Source organism: Anomalospiza imberbis, chromosome Z, assembly GCF_031753505.1.
Source record: "Anomalospiza imberbis isolate Cuckoo-Finch-1a 21T00152 chromosome Z, ASM3175350v1, whole genome shotgun sequence".
Classification (NCBI taxonomy): domain Eukaryota; kingdom Metazoa; phylum Chordata; class Aves; order Passeriformes; family Viduidae; genus Anomalospiza; species Anomalospiza imberbis.
In genome coordinates this window covers 40,262,842-40,283,691 of record NC_089721.1, presented here as the reverse complement: position 1 = coordinate 40,283,691, position 20,850 = coordinate 40,262,842, and the positions used below count along the sequence as shown (strand labels likewise).

General features: G+C 34.5%; 1 protein-coding gene across 6 annotated transcripts in view; it reads left to right on the top strand.

Annotated features, from left to right (window-relative positions):
* FER (FER tyrosine kinase) overlaps nt 1-20,850 on the top strand; it is a 153,020-nt gene that overhangs the window by 114,127 nt on the left and 18,043 nt on the right. For 5 of the 6 annotated variants that reach the window (XM_068177444.1, XM_068177448.1, XM_068177445.1 and 2 more), the window contains one exon: nt 9,159-9,282. In XM_068177444.1, the coding sequence (XP_068033545.1) occupies nt 9,159-9,282 (124 nt within the window). Of the gene's footprint in view, nt 1-9,158; nt 9,283-17,369; nt 17,468-20,850 lie in introns of all 6 variants that reach the window. The other variant, XR_010994640.1, reaches the window with a different exon arrangement.

The following is a 20,850-nucleotide window of genomic DNA, read 5'->3' as shown; positions in this document are numbered from 1 at the left end:
CATTTTTAGTAAATTTTTATGATGATTAAAAAGACTGCCTGGAATACTGCCAGAGTCCAGACTGAAAACTGAGACAAATGGATGCTGAATTTTATTGGGGCATGGAAATTTATCAGGAAAATGCTGAAGGGACTGAAGAGCCTGCTTCCTGATCTTTTCAGAGTGAACTCAACATTTTTTCATGGAAAAAGACAGGAAAAAAAAGAAACTAAAATCCCCTTCTCTTTTAGCCTTTTTAGCTGTGACCTTTCTGGCCCAAACTTCTCTTTTAGAGATCATGGGTGACAGAGTGTGTTTTAATTCATTGCAATATGCTGGAGCTTTTAACAGCATTTTCATTTGCTTATAATTATCATCAATTCTCCCTTGTAATCAAAAAGGAACTGCAGGAGTGCCATTAAAATTTGAATGTTTTTTTCCTCTTCCTTTAGGGGAAGAAATCAAGATCAAATGTAATCTATAAGTTGCAAAAAGCAATCCTAAGCTACAACATTCTTGCTTCTCCTTCTTTATGTTAATTTCAATTTACTTGTATCTTAGCTAGTCCTGAAAGGAGAATCAAGTTTAGAGGTAAGAACTTGGCGTGTCCCTGAAATACGTTTTCTAGAATGGGGTGTTTTGAGGATAGATGTGGAATCCTGTGGTGCAGTTACCACTTCATGCAACTGTTTCAGCAGCTTATCTTGTTGAAACTTCCACAGTGCCTCTGTCCCTCCAGGAAAGTCTTCAAGATAAGCACCATCATCATGCTTGCACCAGCTCCCTCTGAAAAATTGTCTAATTAAAAGATGCAAACATCTTTGTGTGTTCCAGTACTTGATTCAAGGTAGTAGATGGAAGCTTGAAGTCCCGTGTTTTGTGACCTTCTCCTTTTTGAAGCTGAGGTGTTTAATCTTAAGTTGGTAGCCTACTTTCTCTGTTTCAGGTTTCTGTATATTTAAACATTTTTATAACCAACATAGTTAAAATTAAAACCCCAAGAATATTTTGGAATAATTTCATTTCTGCTAGGTCAGACATTCAAATATAGGCAATTGAAGTGTCTCTCTTGTCTGTTAAGTCTTAATATAGCTTCCTCTAGCATATGCATTATGCTAATATGATCTGTAATGAGGATATTATATATTATGATATTATGGAAACTAGATGATCTTTCTGTACCAGATCCTTGCCTCAGACAGTTCTAATCAGTTTCTCAGCAGTTGTCTCTTGGCTTTTCATCCGTTCTGTGGCCATAGACCATATTTAGTCTGTTCTAGCAGTGATCTGCTCTGATAGGATTCTCATTCCCTCTCCCCAGTGTGTGCATGGACATTTTTCATTCTCCTGCTAATGCATTGCATTTCACTGTGGTACCAGCATGCCTTCCTGATACCACCAGAGAATTCCTTTCTGATAATAGATACATGATTTAAAAAAATCAACTTCCTTTCTAACTTAACAGTGAGTTTGTGTTTGTTGTTTTAACTAACTTGTGTTGGTATGTTCTGAATGCTGGTAGCTGGAAAGAGGTAGAGCTATGTCTGTACATGTAAACAGCTATGGAAATACCCAGTAATCTAATAGCATGGGAAGATTGTCAGAATTAGGTTTAAGCTATACTCAGCTTATATCCAGACATGTGTAGCCAGCTTCCAAGGGGGAGTTCAGCAAGGTCATAAGTTCTGTCTTTGCAGCTGGATAAGGTAACCTGTAGAAGTCTGTTCTGAATCATTTGGGATGCAGATTGCCTGTGCCACTGATGCAGAAACAAATCAGAGGTGGCAGGTTTTATTGGCTCAGATGCAGCACTGCTGGATGTGAAGTGCCCTGACTCTCAGGCACACCCAGAATGAGCATGGCCATTTCTGTTGTGCCTGTACCTGGAGTCACTGCTCCTGGAAGTGCTCATAAAATGGCTAAATGTGGCACTTCAAGATATGGCTTAGTGGGCATGGTGGTGTTTGGTTGAAGGATGAACTTGATGATCTTGGGAGTCTTTTCCAACCCAAGGAGTTCTATGATTCTTAAGTGTGGGGTTACCTCTGAACCCTGTTCATGCTGTCCTACCTGCAGTTAGCTTTGGTCTGGCTTGGTTTATTCATTCCCCTTCTTCTGAAATGTGATTCCATTACTACTTTCTGAATGTTAGAGCACTTCTTAACTTCCACAGGGTGTGTTTTGTCAGAAACGTGTAAATAAATTGTCATGTCTTCCTAACCTACTAGGCTCACTTTTTTTATTTTCTGCATGTAGTGATAATTCAGAGTATAGCACCAAATCACATCTGACTTTGAGTATTTCTCATTACTTGCACTAGAGCCGGTAAACCCATTTATAATTAAAAACTCAGTTCTGAGACTGAGATGTATATGATTTATTTATTATTATGAAATACAATATCCATATTATCTTGAGCTTTTCTGCTAAATTAGTTATTTTCTTAAATAAAGGAAAGCAGATGCTAAGAGCAGGTGAAGTACATGTATATCATGGCTTACTTGAACCTTCTGTCTCTGAGGTGCCACTGATTTCATGCAGAGGCCTGGAATGCTGATTGGTGCTGGGAAGTATCTGAACTTTTACTGTCACATTGTGTGATTCAGCTGCAGTGTTTTATACTTCAGTGTGTTTTTTTGTCTTTCCTACTTTTGGAGGCAGGGAAGATCTCTGTAGAGATCATTCATGTGTTTTTTTCTAATTGCTTCTCTTTAAAGAGCCCTTTATAATAAAGTTTTGTATGATCTCACCCATTGGTTGTATTGGTTGTATATCCTCTGTAGTTGTCTTTTGTGGGCAGATTTCAGATCTGAGTCCTATCGTGCAGTTACATCATGAGTCTTTACTGCACACTGTCCAAAATCAATATAACAACAGAAAAAAATGGGTCCATCAAATTCCAATTAGAGATAAGGTGAAGTGATAGTGAACATTCAGTTCTGTTTTTTTTCTCTAGCCAAATAAGTTATCTTCTCATTATTACTGGTCATTGAAGCCACCTTCTACCCTACAGTTTCTCTTCACACAGACACCTGTCTGCTTCTCTAGGTTTTCTCTCTCTTACTTTATCCTCTGAAGTTCCCAGCTTCCATGTTGATTTGTCTCTGTGTCTCTGCAACTTGTTGTGCTTCTGCCTGTGCCATCTTTGAGTGAAATGCCTGTTGGGCATTTCACACAAAGATCCAGACACCTCCCATGGATTCCTTCTCTCCATGTGTCCAACTTTTCCCTCTCCTCACCAGCCCTCGTGCAGTACACACACACATACATACAGACCCTGTTTCTTCTTCCTTGCCTTGCTCATAGCCCTGTAATGCACATAGGTCTCTTCCTCTCTCTTTGCTTCATGGATTCCAGATCATTAAGAAAAGTCAGATTCCTTTGGTATGGTGAAGGTGAGGGTAATGAAAAATTCCTTTTGCCTCAGAGCTACTGTTTAGTCAGACAGGACCAAAGCTCTGGTCTCCTTTTATAGTAGCATTTCAGACTGTAGTTGGATTTTTATCTCTTCACATGTTTTAGGCTTTGATGATACAATATTTTGTATCAATATTGTACAAAATCAAATCAGCAAATAGGTTAAACTAGAAAATCCATTTTAAACTGAATAAAAACAGCCAAACATAAAAAATTATTGAAGTGTTTTGGTAGTTTCAAAAAAATCTATATTCAACTTATTTATTTTTATTCATTATTACTCACTTTTTTTTACTTTGCCTATAACAGTTTTTACTAGAGTAGCTATTTAATGTGTTTGTGTTGCTCATTGTTTTTCTTTAGATCAAAAAAAATCCTGTGTTCTTCAGGTACATTCTGTTTCACATCAGCTATCGTGTCTCTGTAATCTGCAGTACTTTTCCAGGCCTTTGATTATGGATTATTGAGCATTATCAGTTTACAGGAATTATTTACTGAAGAATGGAAGTCTTCCTGGGGAGGTCTTCCTTTCAGGTAGCTTCTGAAGTAGGTTTTATCTCTGCACTCACAGTGGATATCCTTACAGCCACAATACTAAAACATAAGGAGTCCTGTTAGTCTGGGTAGTGATGTTTTGGCAGCACAGAAGACAAGGGGTGCTAGCTGTTGATGTCTCACTATGATTTCTGGTTTCTTCTCGACAGGTGATAACAGACTCTATTTTGGACAGGCACTTGTGTCACATGGGATATTGGCTTCATGCTCTACCTTATTTGCTCTGCCTGAAATCTAAAGCAGGACTGCTGAGCATTGTCAATATTTCCTTTATTTTGATAATCATATGTCTGTGGTCCGTCATCCGACTGAAAGGAAGTGCAATAGCACATATAAATATGTTGTAACCTTCTTCTCATTTTCATTTTATCACAGTGCAGTTATTTTGTGCTCATGAGTCATCTCTGTTCTGGTGTCATCACAGGTTGTCTGCTAAAAAGTCATCCACAGCACAGTTCTGGTACAAACCACATTTTCTCTGTGTTTACTTCTTTGCTCTTTTGTTTTCACATACAGGTATTTCTACTCATACTTCATTACTTCCATTGTTAATACTACACTGGCAGCACTTTGCATGTTTATAACAACTTCTATTTGCTTTACTTAACATAAAAAATAAAGTTTTAACTGGATATCACAATAGTAATCTGTATGCAGCTGGAAAGGTAAACTTTGGGTTTATTTACAGTTTCTGTTACTACATATATAAAACAAAAGAACAAAAAAAAGTACTGCATTGCACATAAGTGATGCATTAGTTGAAACGTGCAGGCACAGTACTTTATTGAAAATGAGTGTTTTAACATTTTTAAACCCTTGTACTTTAAATAGTTTGACAAATCGCTTCTTACATACTTAAAAAACATATCTCCTAGAATTCCCTAGAGATGCATGTTTACTATTTTAAATTCATAGTTTTAAGTAACTCCATTTGGGCTTGTGTATTTGATCCCATGTATATGGGATTAAGATACTGGGCAATAAAGGAAATTCTAAATTGCTTTAAGACTATTTGGAATACTGACCATTTAAATTCTCAAATTTATAAATACTTACAGGTGCAGATAAAGGTAATTTCAATAATATTGCAATGGGCTGTAAAGCAATTAGGAATACTGAATTCTAAAGCTCCCCTGGGTTAGGTGACCTTTAGGATGTGTGGCCACAAGCAAGATGCATCTGCATGAGGAATGTATCTATAAATATAAGAATTAAGCAACCTCTTTAAACAAACATATTTAAAAAGGCTGTTTAACAAAGGAAGTTCCCCCACTTTATTAAAATTTATATGTGAGCAAGAATACATATAACTTCCTATCATTTGTAATAATTGGTATTGTATTAAGACATTTTAAATATTTGTATAATTATTTATAATATTATTAGGATACTAGGTAGAGATACAATATATAAACAATGTATGTATACCAATTCAGTGGGAGATTTCCATTCATCATTTCAAAACGTATTTTAGTTGTGTTCAGAATGGTTGTCTGAATGATGCCAAGAGTGCCTAGAGTAGGTAGGTAGGTGTCACTGTGAACACCAGCTTAGGAAAACACTGAAATACGTGGTCCTAGTTGATTATAAATGCCAATCAAATCAGAGATTGCCATAACAAAATACTTTGTAAACCTATTTAACATTTTTCATTGTTGTTTCTTGCATTTTTGGTTTCTTCTCATAAATCACGTTTTTTTTTTTTCCTCTTCCAAAGCTTGCTTTTCTGTGTGCAGAGGAGTGAACTGTTTTATGACAATGATATGCCACTTATTGCACAACAAGAAGTTTATGTTGTAAAGCACAGCCAACACTAGGAATTGCTGATATGTGGTATTTTCACACTCTCAGAATTCCAGCGTGGAATGAGAAATAGTTGCCATTCACAGCAAAGTACATGAAGGGCTGTGTTCAGAAACCCAGTTATAACAGGCTGCTCTCACAGAGCTTCTGCTTATGAACTACATTTTGTCTTCTACTTAGTAAAATTCAGTCCTGTTATTTATCCTCCTGTAAACCAAAAACAGGCAAGCCATCTCTCATCTCTGCTAGGTGATTTTATATATATATATATGTATATATATATATATATATAAATATAAATAAAATTATTTTATAAATACATATATGGCTATATATATATATAAAATATATATATAAAATGGTCTATTTTTTTTGGTAATTCTTAGGGCTGTTAGAGCATACATCATTTTCTAGTGGTGTTGTGGGCTATTAACTGGAATAACAGGTAGCCATGCAGAATACAATGGAAATTCCTCCATATAAAAGAGTAAAAGAGAAAGCATTGCTTACTATTATGTAGTCTTCCTAGTGTCATTGGTCTGTTTATTTCATTTTTATCAACAGCTATTACATTGGAAATAATACTCTGACACTATGTGCTGCAAATAGTGAATTAGGGCTTTTCATGTTAAAACTTATTTTTAAAAGTAAATAAAGATGTTACCTAACCACTACTCTGCACTAAAGAGTTTGTAAGGAAATACTCTTAATTTAGCCTTGGAGATATTCATGTGAGTGCTTTGCTGTGAAGATGAATAGTTGGAACATTGACCACAGTAAAAGTCAGAATTTATTGAAGATTAAATCTGTTACTTAAGGGACAGACACTTAAGCCTATGTTATTATCACATTGACAAGGATAATCAGATTTAGCCTAAACATTACAAATATTGTACAGAGTGAGATGAGTGTTAACTTAGCTCTTTTATTTTGCCTGCTACTAACACTGCTTTTAAATTAATATTAAACAGAATATTTAGAAGATTTTTTTGCCATTTCTATGCAAGGACAGATAAAGGAAAACAGAACATGAAAATCCTGAGACAGATTAAAGTAATGTAATTAAAATTTGGTGATAGGCATCTAGTGTACTGTATGCTCCTTGACGTATGATGCTGTTTTTGCTGGAAACTCTAGAATTTCATACATCCATGCCACGCTCTGAAAATAAGCAAGTCTAAATCACTTCCTGATGGTAGTGAATTGCATTGGCAAGTAAAGGGCTTGTGCTTTGTGAGTTTGACATATTCTGATGTTAGGAACTGAGCAGCTTTTAATACCATTCAGAAACAAATTGTTAAAAATTGGGATATTAGTGTGATTGCCTTAGCATATTGGGAATGAATTTATAACATGTATGATTTTAAAAAGTTTTAATGGATATGGTTGGTTTTTCTTTCGTTTAAAGTTTGTTTCAAGTTTCCTTGTTATCTTTAATACCTTGTTACTTGAGAACAGATAGTTTCACTGTTGATTGTGGAGAGCATTAACTTATTTATACGAAGAATTCATATGAAATCTGAGAATTATAGTTTACACTGATGTTGTAGCAAGTTTTTTTAAACAGAGAATTTTTGCAAGATTTGGGGGGGGATTTGTTTCTGCCAGTTTTTTTGCATGTTTGTGGTTTTTTTCTTTTTTGTTCGTTTGGTCTTTTATTTATTTTGTTTTCCCAGAATATCAAACTGAGCTTGTCTTTTCAGTTCTTCCTACAGGAAGTTGCTAGCAATTCTTAATCTTCAATATTGAAACATTGGTTGATTCACTGTAGAGGTTTTTCTTTAAGATCTTAAATGTCTTTTAAGGTCTTAAATGTATTTTTATGAGGTGCCATTATTTACTGCTCTTACTCAAGTAATGCCACAGTTTGTAAAGAAGGCTTGTAGTCATACTTTTCATAAAGGCTTGTAGTCATACTTTGTCGTTCGAAGATGATTCCTGCATAGAGTGCAGTGAGGTCTCAGCACATAAATAAAAAAATTTTTGTCAGCATGTTTTGTGTGTTGGAGGGGTGAGTTGCTTAAAAGTTTTTTTTAGCTGTCTGCTGTAACTAGAATAACTCTGTTTACATGTGCAATAAATGACACATTATTTATTGGAGTGTTTATCTTAATTTCCACTGGCAATACCTACTTTTCACCAGTTACCAGACTATGTTTGTAACCTCTCAGATTAAAGAAAAGGTATTATTACCCAGTGCATTTTACAGTAGTCATGTGTCCTTTTTCACTGGAGTTTAAAATTCAGTATAGGGTGTTTCAGATTAGCTTTAGAGTCAAGGCAATCCAGTCACCTCTTGCTCTCCCATTTGTGTGTTACCCAGTCTGGGAGTAAAGGGCAGCTCCAGCGTAATGTCTTGAAGACATTACCATTATACTTCATAACATCTGACTTTTTTCTTTAATATTGTCTTACTTTATTTCTTACACTATGAACTATAAATATAGATAGCCTCTTAAAAGAAATCACATATGAAACTTTTAATATAGTAACATAATTTCCTATTCCTAAGAAAAGGCAGTATATAAAATTGTATAACAGCTTGCAAGAGCAAATCCTAATAGTCAGTTCAGTCCTAAATGAACAGAAACAAATACTGGAGCAATGACTGGCTACTCACTATCAAATAATTGTGTGATATTAAAAGGTTTCCTGTGATTTTTTTTTCTTTGCCTGGAATTATAAAATATATTTTAGAAAAGTCTTGTAATACATTTATATCAGTTAGAACATGGTTTTGCAGCGTTTGTATGATATTCTTCCAGCTTACCTTTGTCCTAAATCAGTTTTTCAGAATATTTTTTTGCTAACACAGTTTTCTTTTTGGAAATTCTCCACCCTGCCCCTTCCCACTTCTCAGATGAGAGGACAATGGCTTTGCCCCTCTGAAGGCAGGGTAATAACTGTTCACCTTCCACTGCCCTGGTCAAATGTCCAGTTAACATTGCCCAAGAAAAAAAGACTTAGTTACTCCTCCAACACATCAGTGCAGAATTAGAGAAGCATCACTGCAAATGATCAATTAAAAAGTAATTACTTTCATGTAGCTAATAGGACCTACCCTCTTTATTCACAATTAGTAATTCTGTGATAAGGGAAGAATATGTATCACAGATTATCAGGTTTTTTTGTCAACAGTTTGTGAGTCTGTATTTAATGTACACTGGTGAAGACTAGTTGTATCAAAAGCATGCTGTGCAATTTTCACTTTCAAGCATCTAATATTTAAGGGAAAATGTATTTTTGAAAGCTGAGTTCCTTGCTTGTTCTTAGACTAACCTCAAACTGTTGGGATGAAGATAACAGCTAATAATCTGCATTTCATTTGGTCTTGCACCCCTAATGAGAGAGAGATGTGAATATCCTATCAGTCTGTCTTACTGTCCATCTGTCTGATTTTCTAGGAGGTGATTTCCTGTCATTTCTAAGAAAAAAGAAGGATGAGCTGAAAACCAAACAGCTGGTGAAATTTTCATTAGATGCTGCCTCTGGTATGGCATATCTTGTATCTAAAAACTGTATACATAGGTAAGGAAGACTTTTTATTTCTCTCTATTGTACCTTTGCTTAGTAGAAATGCAAGATGTTTAAAGTTTTATGGTCTTCACTATCACAGAAGTGAACCCTACGCCTTCAAAAAAAATATAGTTTTTCTGATGAGTTGTTCATTATTGCTTGTCTAATTCAAAAATACTCATTTGGGTAACAAAGAAAAGCTACATTATTTGATGTGTGTAGTTTGGTGCTATTAATAGAAGTTAAAAATTATTTTTCACCATGATATGCATTATAAGGAGCCTGATTCATACAGTGTGAATGAATCATAGCAAGAAGCAGTCTGTGAGGCTTATGTCATGTCTGAAATTTACAAATACTTACTAGGCCAAGAGAGAAGTTAAGGTATTAAATTAATACCTTAAGTATTAAGACCTAAAGTTCTGTATATTAAAATATTAATTGCCTGAACTGCTCTCTCTGAAAGATGGAAGATTATGAGGCATTACACTGTTGGAATTTCTTATTTCAGTTCATACCATTCCTTTTTCTTTTTTCTTCTCCAGTTTGACTCTGCCACTGCTGTTTATGCTCCATTTATATTAAAGGGGATGGGATTGGTTTCCACCTGTACTGTTCTCTCAGAATAGCACAATATATACCTTGCTTAATTCTGTGGCTGAAATATGAGATGTAAACGTGATGATGATCTATTTCACAGAAAAATTATGTAGAACAAGTTTTCATTTCTGGTGTTGATGTCTTACACTTTGTGGAACATCTATAGGTGAAATGTGTGACACCTCATTTACATAATCAGTTCATTCAGGATTTAGCACCTTTTTGGTGAATGCTCTTATCAGAGACCTGAGTGGTATTTCTTAGATTTTCATCAGCAAATGGGTCAGTTGCAGTCCTGCACATCAAGTTAATCACAACAATTCTGCAAGATCATGATCTATAAGAAACACTGAGAGAAAAGAACTCATGATCTAAAACGATGTAAAATTCCCTTAGGGAAATCCAAGAAAGGAATTGTAAGCATTCTGTCATGACAGAATGCGTTTCAGCCTGGCTCTGTTTGTCAAGAATATAATGGCATAAAAATCAGAGGAAGTAACAGCATTAGTGATTTACACTAGCCTCATAAATGCTCTAGTGCTTAATAATTCCTGTAACACTCAGATCAGTGTTAAATCTGAAGTGCCTGTTTAAGCTCTTACTTTCTTTGTTAATTAAAGCAAAGATAAAAAATAGTAGCTGCATAACTGAAGTTCGTTATTGCAATTACTGAAAAAAAGTTGCAATATTTATTCATTCATTTATTCATTCATTCATAAATGGTAGTGTGCTGCTTAAAATATAAATGGCTTTTTTTTTTTTTTAATTTACTTTTAACACTGGAAAAAGGGTATTCCTTCACAGATGTGTGAAATAGAACTGTTCTAGTAGCTGTAGATGACAATGTGGCTTCACTGTATCTCTAGAAATTAGCTCTGCTGATTGGTGAATAGGAACTACTATTCCTAAAATCTGTTTACAAAGCTAATAGTGATCTAGAGAATGTGGTTCAGAGAGAAGATATGTGGAGTATTGTCTTACCATATGAAGATTTCATTTTTTCATAGCTTTCATTTGGAAATCTGAAACTGATCAAATCTAAATTTGTTTACTTTTTAACTTCTGAAATATTACTTAAATTTGTTGATTATCACAGATTGCCACAGAATGTTATCATAAAGAGCTAGCACTTTCCTTAAAAGAAAAATCAGAAATTTTAGGAAACCTATTCTGAATAAAAATAGAGTTTTGGTGTAACCAAACAAGCAAACCATGTGTTTAGGAGAACATCTTACTTTTATGAAACACACAGGTTTATAAATCAAAATGTGAATTGCCAGTATTAGTTTACCAGTCTTATTTTCTTTAGTATACAACATTCTTTTTTGTTTTATGTGGTTAGCCATAGCATGTGCTTACTTTATTTATGAGTTAATTCTTCTAAATTTAATAGGTAAACATAATGAAAATTTCAGAATCAGGCAAACAACCAACCAAGTTTAGTGATTTTTGCAGTAACAGCAAAGGAACTTGTGTTGGTTGGTTATATTTGTAGTTACTAACACAGGTTAATTAAAAATGCTTTCTCTGGGAAAGTAGCTCATAAAGTTTTAAAATGTGTTTGACCAATGGCTAAACTGCAATTTGGTAGGTTTAGCATACCTAGAATTTACTAGGTCTGTTCCCTGTTTGAGCACTGATCCAGGATTTGTGGACACCCGGGGGAGTGGCTGGAGGTGCATCAGTCTAGAACCCCTGTCTGCCGCAAGAGCCCAGAAAAGCAGGGGAAAGTCAAGCTGTCTTGTGCTCCATGAGCAAGTTCTTGGGTGCTCTTAACTCAGAAGCCCACTGGAATTTCCCAAGCACTGGAAGTGCAACCATGTGGCTGCATGGTCTGCGCAAGGAATCTGGGAGCCTTTGCTGCCTCCTTTTTATGTCAGGTAGGACAGATTAGTCATGTGTGAGTTTAATGTTGACAGGAGGTAAATGGGAATGGAGCAATTTAATTCATAGCAGGAAGACGCTTTAGCACTCTGTAAAAAGAGTGGTGGTTTTCTGAAAGAACATTAAACTTGTTCTTTTTTTGTCATAAAGTTCATCTACTGAAAGTGGTTCTCAGGTAAAAAAGAAGTGAGAAAATTAACTAGAGACAATGGACTAAGCAGTGGTTAGAAAAAAGGTAGTCTTTTCATTTCTTTAAAGGACTGTAGGCCTTGATTATTATTGCTTAAAGATCAGTAATGTATAGTTAGAAATAGTTTCTATTATATAGATTGCAGTAAAATGAAATTGGTTTGCTTCATGCTGTTGTCTTTCTACAGTATTCAATTTAAGTCCTTTGATTTAAGGTTTTTTTCAGAATCTCACATATATATTTTTATTAGTTTAGGTGACTAATTTAGTACCATGCATATTTGGTTACCTGCTGAGGGAAATTAGGGCTACTCATCAGTTTGTTCACATTATTTTTAATGCTGCTCTTTAGTTGTAACTGCAGTAGCTACACTTAGCCTTTATATTTTAAAATTCTACCCAAATTTTTATTGGATTTCAGAAATTATTGTCTGAAATACACTTTAACTTACCCTTTCAATAGTTGGGACAGTGCCACAACTAATGTGCTGTTGGTTTTCTATTTTTTTAATCTGTTAACTATTTCAGTAGGTGAAAATGCTTACATTGGCATATGATTATTGAATGATTATTTGATCTACATTTGCATTTCCTCTATCATCCAGATATGACTTGTTCTTTGCTCGCTCTCTTTAAAGAACAGAAATGACTGCACTTTCAGGGAGAAAAAAACTTCATGAAAAGATGTTATTAGAAAAATAAAAAGGGTGGTTGAACATGCACAGAAGAATGTAGTAATTTCATCTCCATTTAATTAACATGAGGTTGAAGAATTGTTTCTTGCTTTCATTTTTACCATATGCTATTGTTTAGATAGTTCCATTTTTCTATTAATTAGAAACAGAAGGTAAGGATGTAGATGTGATAATTTGAGTTGGCTTAATAAGCATTTGGGAGTGGCCTTTTTTTCCAATACTTGATTTACATGTGGTGAATTCATTTTTCCATAACTTATGTTTAGTTTTCAAAGCAGTCTTGGGGGCTGTAGAAGGGAAGCTGCAATTTCTATTGGACTTTATTGGATATGCAGGAATGTCTTCTACAGAATCAGGTTGACTTATTTGCAATAGATCCACTATGAGTGTGAGGAAACAGGGACCAAGGTCCCTGCATTCAGTGTCAAATTTTCCTTTCAGTTAATGAATTTATCTTCTGGAAGTCTCCTGTATTCTGAATTAAAAATATGTTGGTTGGCAAGAAGATCATGTTCTCTAGTCTAGTTCTTCCATTTTTACTCATATTGCTAATGCTTCTGTTTGCCTTGATTTTGTAGCTGTGAAAAACCCTTTGTTGTGTTAAATCTGGATTACTTTCATGTTATAAAATCGCGACTCTGTGGATATTAATTCAGGATTTCTACAGTTTTCATTAGATATGTATCATTTAATTTAATTACATATAAATTGCTAGGAACATACTTGCTTCCCTGCTACTAATCTAGTTTAGCTTATCTGCTCTGCTATGAGAGTTTTTTTTTTCTTTCAAGTCTGGTAACTGCTAATGTATAGAATTTTGGGAAAAAAGTGTCAGAACCCTTTCATAGCCATGAACTTAAGAACTATAATAAACATTTCCTGTGAATCTTCTGTTTCTACATGGAACAACAGTTCAGCTACCATGAAAAGAATGAAAAGTGATCCTTCTCAGTTTAGCAAAGATGCTCCTCAGTTCTGTGTGTTTCAGGAGGGATTGGAGCCACCTGAGATCCAGAGAGTGACAGTTTAGCTCCAAAATGGAACAGGTCTCCTTCCTAAGGAGGAGGAACAACCTGTCTGCTTGATTTCTCTACCTAAATGCCGTGGAAGACAGTAGCTAAACACTTCTCTGTGTGTGCCCTTAGGAGGCTCCACACAACCCCATGCTCCCTGCAATGACAGCTTTGGTTCTCTTCTGCAGCAGCTTGGGCACTTGTTTCTCTGAATATTGCATTTCCTCCTGGCCAGTTGCAATGCCTGAGGCCTTTATTGCAGTTTCTGTAATTTTCTCTGTTAGCGTATGACTTACAAAGAAAGGCAACATTTTGGTGGTAAACCACCTCAACTCTCTTGAGGTTTATTGCAAGGATTAATTTGCTATTATTAATTATCTTTTTATGATTCCTTCAGAATTACATGTATAAAACAATGATGTGAGATTCCATTTCTATAGCTTTCATAGAAAATTTATTTATAACTGAATGAAATAATATGTATTACTGTGTTGATAATATCTGTTGATCATGCTTCAATGAATAAGTCTTTGAGAGAATTATTGTCAGTGCTACAGTTGAAACATCCCATAAATGTAGCAAATAATCATAGTTTTGATCCTTTATAAGAAAATGCCTCTGCTTTATTTAAAATGATGTTTCAAAGCATTTTTTCCAATATAAATGTTAGAAATATTTCTATTCTGTTTAAAGAGAAAAACAAATGGAAACTTTGACGAAGAACTGTTACTTTCTGCAGGCCACTTTAGATAAGATATATTGTTAATTTAAAAAAAATCACCTAAAATTTACTCTGCCATGTCTATGAAGTAATTTTTACTCAAACTTTGAATTTGATTGACACATTTCCATGTGTTGAGCATTTATTTTTTAATATGGGCATGCCTTATGCAACCTTCTCTGTTGCCTTTTAACTGGTAAGGGTTTTTCACCAAAATGAGTATTTCCACTGACTATTTTATTAGATTACAAAGATACTGTGCAATTAAAGCATTGCCAGTTTATACACATTATTGTTTTTTATTTGTTCTGTTGGTCATAAGTGTACTAATGAAAAACCATTTGCAAGATTGCAAAAACTCTGCTTCTCATAGTTCTGTTGTGGGTCAATAAGGATCTGTCTGCCAACTCTTTACAAAAAAAACTGAATTCAGAGAGCTGCTCTTGGGACTCCCAGCTGTTGCTAAACTAATAAAGGAGCACTGTTTCCAGAACAGTGGTGCTGCTCACCTCTGAGCACATTAATGCCAGCACTCCATGATCCTTCTTTAATCAGTGGCTATCAAAACTGCATTTCAGACCATAATATTGATACAGACAAATATGTCACTGCTTTCAAATGTGCCAGGAAATTATTTGTCTAAGTTTTCACTCAAAATGAGGTGTTTCCAGCCCTAAAATAACTAATATGGGGCACTCCAACTGCTGTCATCCAGGACAGGCAGCTGAAGCACTGCTAGATTTCACTAAGCTTGCCATTTCAGAATTGATTATAGAGTATTATATACCAGGTTTCAGCTTTTAAGAATAGATTTTTTAAGAGATTCCTGCTTCTTTTTGTTTTTTTGTTTTTTTTTTTTCCTGCTGTCACATTGGTAAGTGTGGTTTGCTCCTAGAGAAGTACATTTACAATTAAATTTGGATCAGTTCTGAATTAGTACTTCTGGTTGTCTAAGATCTTATTCGAGCAGCATGATTATTTTTTTCTTTAGTGAAACTTGTATGAATCTAATCTGAAAGCATTAAGAGAAAAAAAAAACCCAGGAAATGTGAGTATCTAAGCCATGAATATTGTATACTTTAAACTTAAAATAATAAATTAGAGTGAGTATTTAATTTGAAGTATATTGTAATGGAATTGCCTGTGAACTATGGTAAAGAGTTGCTTCTGAATAAAAATTGAACTTTCTTCTGATCTATTATCTGTTTCCCTAAGCTATTGAATTTTGACATGGCTGGTAACAAAAGAACTTAAAAGGAAGAGAAATACAGTTTTTTCCTGGTGGATGCTGTGCAATTGTTGTACTGGTTGATACTGCTTCCCCTTGTGTGCTTTATTTGAAATTCACCCCAGGCTATATTAAAAGCAAACTAGGCATCGCAGGTTGAGCTTTGCTATAGCTGCACAAGGCTTATAATTAGAGTAACAGATTTGGATGGCCAGAGTGTGATATAAGAAAGGTCTGCATAAGTTTTATATACTGTAAATCTTCACATCATTCTGTCTCCATAAGACCATGCTATCTTTCTTATATTCCTGATGCATGCTCAAGGTAGTCCTGTTACAGGGGAGTTAGTGATCACAATGTGTAGGAAATACATATTTGAATTTTGGCTTTTTCTTGTTACTGTGTTAAATAAACATGCAGTAGACTACACAAAGTATTACATTAACTTAATGATTGTTACATTAATGGTAGAACTGGAAGCTCAGGTGGATTTTTTCTTTCTCTTTAGGAATATCATGGTAGTTTATTCAGCTGCTATTAGGACAGGTTTTATTTGCCATGGGGATTGTCCAGTATTATTTATCTCTACCATTACTACTCTTCTTTTAAAATATTCTATTCATACTAGTGGAAAACAAAGTTCTTGTTCAACGGTGGTCATTCTGAGGCTAATATTAATAATTAATGTTCCCAGAGGCCAGTTTAGTATAGGATATTAGTTTATGCTGTTTCTTAGTTTCAAATGACAAAATTATGTTTCTGCATATTAAATAAATAAAAGGAAATTACCTTTTTCTTTCTGTGTTTGTATTTTCTTTTGAAAAGGCAGTTACATCTTTATTTTTGTTTCATCTTTATTTTTGCCTAATTGATATTTCCTTTAGCTTCCATTTTATGTCTAAAGATAACACAGCCTGTCTATCAACTGATTGGCATCAGGGATAATCCAGTATGATCAGTTAAACATAATTCTTTATATTAATGTTTTGAAGTGTATGTTAAAATATTCAATAAGGAGGATATTTTCATTTTATTGTGAAATTTCCCTAGTGGGCCCTATTCAGTATTTGCTTAAGTATCATCTTTTGTGTTCTCCATAAAATGGGGAAAATATCCAGTTATTTCAGACCTCTGAGCTTTCAGTATTTCAGTTTTTCTAGGATGGTGATTTAAAATGTCACATAGAGTTAAGCTGAAGATAGTAATAGTTAAATTGGTTGGCATGTTATTGCAGAATTATTTTGTAGACCTCGGTACTTAAAAATATAATGTTGATATTGTCAATAAGCTGTATTAATACAGATACATGTGGTGATAGAATTCATTGATAATGGCTAATACAAGGGAAGCTGAAAATCCATTACTTACCACAATAGCTAAAAATTTATAATGACTTCTGTTTTTTCTCTCTGCTTTGTACATTTCACTTGTCAGTTTGCAATTAGAGGTTGGATATTTACCATTAGAAGGCAGATTCTTCATTCTGGTTGGCTGACTCTTGCATTTTTAAGGAACATTGAGAGTTTATGTATAACTTATTTGTGGCCTGAAGTCTTAGTCTCACAAAGAAGAACATGAAAAATCTTTGCTAAGGGACATATGTTGTGTACAAATATAAAGGGACAGAAATGTGCCACTTAAAAGATAATATTTTGTAAGAAAATGACCCTAAACCCTAAAATTTTTGAAGTTCCTTTACCTTTTGTTAGTCCAGGGCTTTTCCCTCTGAGATTTCACACCTCTTCTTTACATTGTCCCTGCCCTTCTAGATTTTACTGCACAACTGGGTAAGATTGTGAATGAGAGAAAAATATACAAAATGAAAATTTGTTAAGAAGGAAATATTTTTGTTCTTCTTATTGCATACGTAAAGTACATATTGCATAGGCAAGCTGATATTTCTGCTCTTACGTGTTTAAGTGAATAGCAGTGAATCTGTTCCCTGAAATCTCAGATAATGCTCTGATCTTTCTGCCATACTGAATTCCTCTTTGGGTTCCAGGAATCATCAGAGAATCCAAAAAACCAACAAAAAGTTCAAAATATTGCCAGATACTGTAACAAAATGTTATATGTGATTAATAGAGTAACATGATGTCTTTTAGAAGTGCATCTATTTTATTCTAAGGGGGGGCAGTTGTTCTGTATAAATCAAAATAAAGTTACTAGAATTTAGTAAAAATATAATAGTTAGTATTCTATAGACAGTGAGGAGAAACATTAAGTATTAAAAGCTAATTATAAAAAGGCTTATATTAGAATAAATTCTCAGGTTGTAAACAATCTGTAGGAAATGTCAGAGGAAGAGATTTAGATTTTTTTCTTGTCACAGAAGTTGCATAGTATGAAAAATATTTATTTCTTTCCATTGGAGTTGAATTAGTCTATTTCTCATGAGATATCCCTGATACAGAAAGCTCACTCCTAAAAAAATAATAACCTTTGCTAAGAATAAAGGAAATAAGGCTGAACAAAATTAAAGCAAATTTTCTTAGACTCTCTCATTCTGTTTAACAAAAAGTAACATTTTAAATGTTACTGTATTTGTTTTTATTTACTGCAGTATCACTTTCTTTTTGATAAATATTAGGCATCTACAAGTGTTACTCAGTAAAATAATTTGAATAACATTTTTAGTATAATAAATCTACTCACTGCATAAAAGCAACAGGCTCTCTCTAATTAAATAGCAAAAAGGAAAAAATGAAAGTTACAGGCTATTGAAACTGAGATAAAAATAACATGCTGTTAGCGTTTGTGGAAGCTATAGTGCTGACTGTAAAGTCACATAGCTCTTCTGGATAGTGTAAATAATATCTTCTCTACTCTCATAATCCTGGTACAGTAGAGAGCAGTGGGTAAAATGTAATTACTTTCTAAGAAAGATGGGCTGCAGTATACCATTTGTGCAGTGGGAGGAGGTATTAGTAGGATGATGAACAACGAATTAGATGGTAGGATAAGAGAAAAGCTGAAGAATAAGGGAGGAGGAGAAGGGGAAAAAGCAGTCAACTACAGCAATTGCTTCAGAAGTGAGGTTTAGGGTAGCTCCTTGAGCACAAATCATTGACCACGAGGTGTGTCAGTGTCTGTATAGGGAAGCTAAAACATGCTTTCATGTACTGATGTGTTTTCTTTGGGGTGTAGAACTTTTCCTGGTTTCTTTCTTACAGCAGAAAATTTTAGCTGGTGTTTTTGAAAAGGAAAAAGATGTGTATCTAAGATACAATGCACTAAGATATTATGTACTGCTTCAATATTTTATTGGCTTCCTGATACTAATTCTTGACATTCCGAAGAGGAATGTTCCACAGTTATCTCAGACTGGAAACAACTTTCTTTTAATAAGAAATTCTTAGGCTGTATGTGGTAACAAATAATTAATTCCCAAATTGTTTTTTGGAAGAAAAAGTTATTTCCCTTTTCTGCATTTTATACACATACATACACACAGATACATATATATATGCTTACTAGGTTACACCTATTTTCCAGATAGTACTAATGATGATATACCTTACTGTGGTTTTTACCACTGCCTCAGGAGGTTTTTCAGGAGTGCCTCCAACCTTTATAGTGCTGTAGTTTTATCACTGATATATCATATTCAGCATTGTTATCTGGCTGTGTATGTAATGAAAAACAGATGAAAGAAGGACGTGTGATGGGGTTTAGTGTGTATTCATGAAATAACTTGGTTTTAAAGTTTATAGAAAGAGAAAACTTCATGGCATATAGGTCTACATATCAAATAATAAAGAGAGGGCTGTTTTCTAGCTCTTCTTGTAAAATCAGGACATTTTTCTCATAAAGTTAAGAGAAACTTCTGCCTGTTAAGTTAGGTTCAAAGGTAAATTCAGTTCCAGTAGGTACTGTTAGGATCAAATTTGAACTGTCTGAAAGGAATCACACTTGCTGAGGATGAGTAAAATAAAACACACAGAAAGTAAAGTGCATGTTTAGTTCTCTTTTTGTCATTGCTCTGTTGTTCTCAGCCTCTTCCCTCCTTGTTCAGCAGAACTGTAGTGCCTGGATACGCTTTTATGAAACATTTTTTTTTATCACTGTAACTTTTGACTCAAATAAGGAGTTACTCTTTGTCCAAGGCTATTTCAAAATCTTTATGCAAGGTAGTAAATTGCAAGGGAGGCCATACTGGCATGTTAACTGGTTTGGAAGATAGATGGAGATCATCAAGGTACATGGAGCTGTAAGAGTTTTTCAATCAATGTTGCAGTATTTAAATGCTCACAGATTTCAGCTGAGTCATTCAAGCTAGACATAAAAAGCTCCTGGCAGTGCTGGATGTCAGATACTTCATCAAGTGTCTTGGCTTCTAGGAAAAAAATATAGGTGAGTGGAATAAGGGCCAAGCCCCGGTTTAAAAAAAAACCCAAGCTGTATGTAGGAGTTAGGGTGCTGTAAGTAAAAATACCTCATTTGAAAGGTTTCTGCTTTGAAATAATTTTCATTTTGGAGATCAGTAAGATAATTAGCCTATATATGGTCAAAAGGAAGGGTTTGAACTTTACTGCTCTGAATATTGCATCTTAGTAGTTAGTTCGTTATAAACATCTCCAGGCCTTTCCACTAGGAAATTAATTGACTGTCCTTTCTGCTTGGTATCTTAGACCTGTCTGACTTCTTATGTGCTTCCAGGAAGCCACCCTTCCTATCCATCGTTGCTTGTGCAGACCATGCTGTCTTGTATGAGGTTATCTGGACTAGTTTCTTACTCTTCTTGCAGGGTCATGCATGGATTCATGAAATACCACTCCCTCCTCATGAAAATTCTTAGTATCCCAAATGAAGAGCAAAATTGAAATGACAGGTTCTCCCATGCTGCTATTGTCTTTTTTTGGAAGAACTCAAGTATAAAATATTAGTATTGTGGTTACAAATATATTTATGTATCCTGGTTGGTTTTTAATACATATTTATTTCAAATGAGTTATTAAACTTCTGTATACATTATTAATCTTCTATAACACAGCTTATGTTGTAAATTGAAACCAGTTGTTTTTAGTTTTATAACTCAATAAGCATCTCTCTAACCACAGGAGAGCATTATCACCTTCAGAGAGAGTCGGGTAGGCAGAACTCTTAGAACTAAGACTGTAAAATTTATGGAAGATTTTTCTACGTCAAACATAAAGACATATTTTTTCCTTAAGCAGGCAGTTTCTGCTTTTTTAACTATCAAAGAGATATTAAATTGAAGTGCTTCAGTTCCCTTTTGGGGAGTATTTT